The following is a 3,765-nucleotide window of genomic DNA, read 5'->3' on the forward strand; positions in this document are numbered from 1 at the left end:
GCCTTTCATGTTCATCATTATTCCAGACCCAATGATTTTATTTGTATTGTTTTAAAATTCAAGTGGAATCCAGAAATCTGAAACCTAGCCTTAGCTTCGTGACTGGGATGGAGGTGAACTTCCCATTTATGGTCTCCATTGCCCTAGCCCTTAGAATGGGGTTTTCAGGGTCTGGATGCTGTTGGTCACCAACTCAGTAGATGACTGTAGAGAAATGATCCCTAGCATGGACCTGTAGAGTGCTATTACTATACTATCAGATCCAATGGATCCTCTCTCTCAAATTGAAGGGAGATTTCCTAGAACCTTTCTTTGATATGTTTACCTTTTTATTTTAGCCTTGTCTGGGTTTCAGATAGATCATTGTTCCAAAGAATAGAACAGCAGACTCAATAATAGGCGTTATCTGAGTGCATTTTAGGGGTTAGCATGGTTCTGTCTGTTGGCAAGAGACACAAAAGAAACATGAGGTTTATAGAGTTATATCTCTGTGGACCAATGAACTATAGGTGAACTACACCAAGATGTATAAAAACTAGAAAACAGAGACAAATAAACATGGAGTCCATCTTCCACGAGAAACAAGAAGGCTCACTTTGTGCTCAACATTGCTTGAATAATCTATTGCAAGGAGAATATTTTAGCCCTGTGGAATTATCTTCAATTGCACATCAGCTAGATGAAGAGGAAAGGATGAGAATGGCAGAAGGAGGAGTTACTAGTGAAGACTATCGCACATTTTTACAGCAGCCTTCTGGAAATATGGATGACAGTGGTTTTTTCTCTATTCAAGTTATAAGCAATGCTTTGAAAGTTTGGGGTTTAGAACTAATTCTCTTCAACAGTCCGGAGTATCAGAGGCTCAGGATCGATCCCATAAATGAAAGATCATTTATATGCAATTACAAAGAACACTGGTTTACAGTTAGAAAATTAGGGAAACAGTGGTTCAACTTGAATTCTCTCTTGACGGGTCCAGAATTAATTTCAGACACATACCTTGCACTTTTCTTGGCTCAATTACAACAGGAAGGTTATTCTATATTTGTTGTTAAGGGTGATCTGCCAGATTGTGAAGCTGACCAACTTTTACAGATGATCAGGGTCCAACAGATGCATAGACCAAAACTCATCGGAGAAGAATTAGCACAACTAAAAGAACAGAGAGTCCAGAAAACAGATCTGGAACGAGTCTTAGAAGCAAATGATGGGTCAACCATGTTAGACGAAGATGAGGAAGATTTGCAGAGGGCTCTGGCACTAAGTCGCCAAGAAATTGACATGGAAGATGAAGAAGCAGATCTCCGCAGGGCTATTCAGCTCAGTATGCAAGGTAGTTCCAGAAGTATATCTCAAGATATTCCACAGACATCAGGTACACATCTTACTTCAGAAGAGCTCCGGAAGAGAAGAGAAGCCTACTTTGAAAAGCAGCAGCAGCAACAGGATCCACCGGGGCAGCTTTCACAGCCAAGTGAGAGGCCGACCACAAGTTCAGGAGCACCAGGCAGTGATCCAGGAGATGCTATGAGTGAAGAAGACATGCTTCAGGCAGCTGTGACCATGTCTTTAGAAACTGTTAGAAATAATGTCAAAACAGATGGGAAAAAATAATACATTTTACAAATCATTTAGATATTCATACTTTCCAACATTATTATTCTGTGTGGTTACAGCATAGAGGGTCCATTTTAGTAATGTGTCAAACAATGTTCAACAGAGGAGATAAGACTTTTAGGTGGTTTGCAACAAAAAGATGAGAAAGTGGAAAAATGAGTCAATTGTAGGACTAAATAGTGATCCTCCAAACACTAGCCAAAGAGGCATTTAGCAATTAAAGAAATTTAAAATAGTAAAAAAAAAAAAAAAACTAGAAAACAAGACAATGCAGGCTACTTGGTGCTGCGCCAAGTCAGCAAAAAGATTAGCTTCAAGAAGAAACTGGTGTATCTCACTAGTATGCTCAAAATCCCTGGCAAGGGAAGGAATCCAAGAGGAGAAAATATGTATAATATATATTATTTTATCAAATATGTATGCACATATTATTTTATAAATTTTTAAGTACATCATTTAAAAATCAAATAGCTATCAAAGCTTTATAACTTAAAAAGCAGTTCCCTGTCCCACCCCTCCTCAGTACCAATCCCAGATGCAAATCATGTTCAACTCTTAGAGGTTTTTTGTTTCTAATATGAGCTGAAATATTTCAAAACAACATTTAAATACACCTAATTTCTTTTTTTTAAGATTTTGTTTATGTATTTGAGAGAGAGAGTATGAGTGATGGGGGGAGGAGCAGAGGGAGAGGGAGAAGCTGACTCCCCGCTGAGCAGGGAGCCAGATAGGTGGGTTGGATCCCTGGGTCCTGGGATCATGACCTGAGCCAGAGGCAGGTGCTTAACCGACTCAGCCACCCAGTCACCACTAAATACTCTTAATTTCTGTTTCAGTTTTAGATCGGGTTTTACTCACTCTGCTTTGTAAAATGGGGATTTTGCTTTTTAAAACTCTCTAAACACACACATTCTCACACAGACACATATACTCTTACTCATGCACACTCATATCAAGCTCTTCTTGCATCCTCCCAATATAGTTATGCCATAATTTTTACTGAAAAATACAGTTATTTAAGTATTTATTGCTGAGCCAAGCAATGTTGAATTTAACTTTCCTTTAGTCAATTTGGGTTTACATTTTATTTTCTGCTCATTTTCTTTTCCTTGGAGTTGAAATTGAATCAATCCCTGATCCCTCTCCTCTGCCCTCTTCCTCCCCTCTTTCACTTCTCACTCCCTCTCTCGCTCTTCGTCTCCTTCTCCTCTCCCTCCCCACATCTCCTGCTCCCCCCACTTTCCATTTTCCAGGGACCTAATATCCATTTGTATACAAACTTTCTTTCAAATATCCTCTCAAAATATCCTCCCCAAATTTCAGCTACTAAACTCTAATCTGTCCATTTTTATTTCTTGGAGACTCCCCTCCAGGTGCTCTTCCTCTTCATCCTCTTCCTCTCCAGTGTGGGATGGTGCTCTCCAGATTGACTCTATACCTGTTGTCCTCATATTACCTTAGCCATCATTGGGGAATTCCCTCCACTTCTCTCCTGTAATGAATTATTTATTTCTTGGATATCAGATCTTGCTTGTTCTTGATTTGTTTCCTCATTTTGCAGAAGCACTCCTTTCATAGCCTCCTTAAAAAGAATACTTGGAAAGTAAATGTGTGAGTACTTACACATCTAAGCTTGTTTTTAGTCTGGGCTTACACCTATTTCATAATTTATCTCTAGAGAATTCTTGGTTGGAAATTACACTTCCTCCGTACTGTGAGAGCCTCACTACATTCTCTTCTGTCTTCCAATACTGATGTTGACAAATAAGATTGCTTTTGAAACTTGGTGATAATATGCTTTGGCATGATTCCTTTATTTTTTCAGCCATTATCCTGGGTGCATATTGAGCTCATTCATCGAGAAACTCGTGTTCTTCAGTTATGAGAATTTAACTTTATATTTTTTCTTATTCATTTATGTTGCAAGATTCTTCTTCTGTTTTCTCTTTTCTCTCTGCTACTTCTGTTAGTAGATATTGGAGACTTATCATTTCTCCTATTTTCATAGCTTCATCTTATTTTACTTTTCATTTTCTGGAATATTTCCTTAGAAAGCGGCAAGTTGAAGGTTTTATATCTGCTATCGTATTTCTAATTTGTAAGAGTTTTAGTTTTCTTGAGTCTTCCTTTTCTACCTCATTTCCTTCT

At 38.3% G+C, this 3,765-nt stretch overlaps 1 protein-coding gene across 2 annotated transcripts; it reads left to right on the forward strand.

Annotated features, from left to right (window-relative positions):
* The first annotated feature begins 553 nt into the window (after nucleotides 1–553).
* Nucleotides 554–1,845, forward strand: LOC116645844 (ataxin-3-like). 2 transcript variants are annotated; one of them, XM_032426301.1, is made up of 2 exons: nucleotides 554–792; nucleotides 946–1,845. In XM_032426301.1, exons 1-2 carry the CDS (start codon nucleotides 559–561, stop codon nucleotides 1,612–1,614), a joined length of 903 nt encoding a protein of 300 aa, XP_032282192.1. In that variant the 5' UTR covers nucleotides 554–558; the 3' UTR covers nucleotides 1,615–1,845. The 2 variants fall into 2 exon arrangements, with proteins under 2 accessions (XP_032282192.1, XP_032282191.1); XM_032426300.1 differs by having other exon boundaries at nucleotides 554–1,845.
* Nucleotides 1,846–3,765: the final 1,920 nt, after the last annotated feature.

The sequence above is a fragment of the Phoca vitulina genome, unplaced genomic scaffold, assembly GCF_004348235.1.
Source record: "Phoca vitulina isolate PV1807 unplaced genomic scaffold, GSC_HSeal_1.0 scaffold34, whole genome shotgun sequence".
Lineage (NCBI taxonomy): Eukaryota > Metazoa > Chordata > Mammalia > Carnivora > Phocidae > Phoca > Phoca vitulina.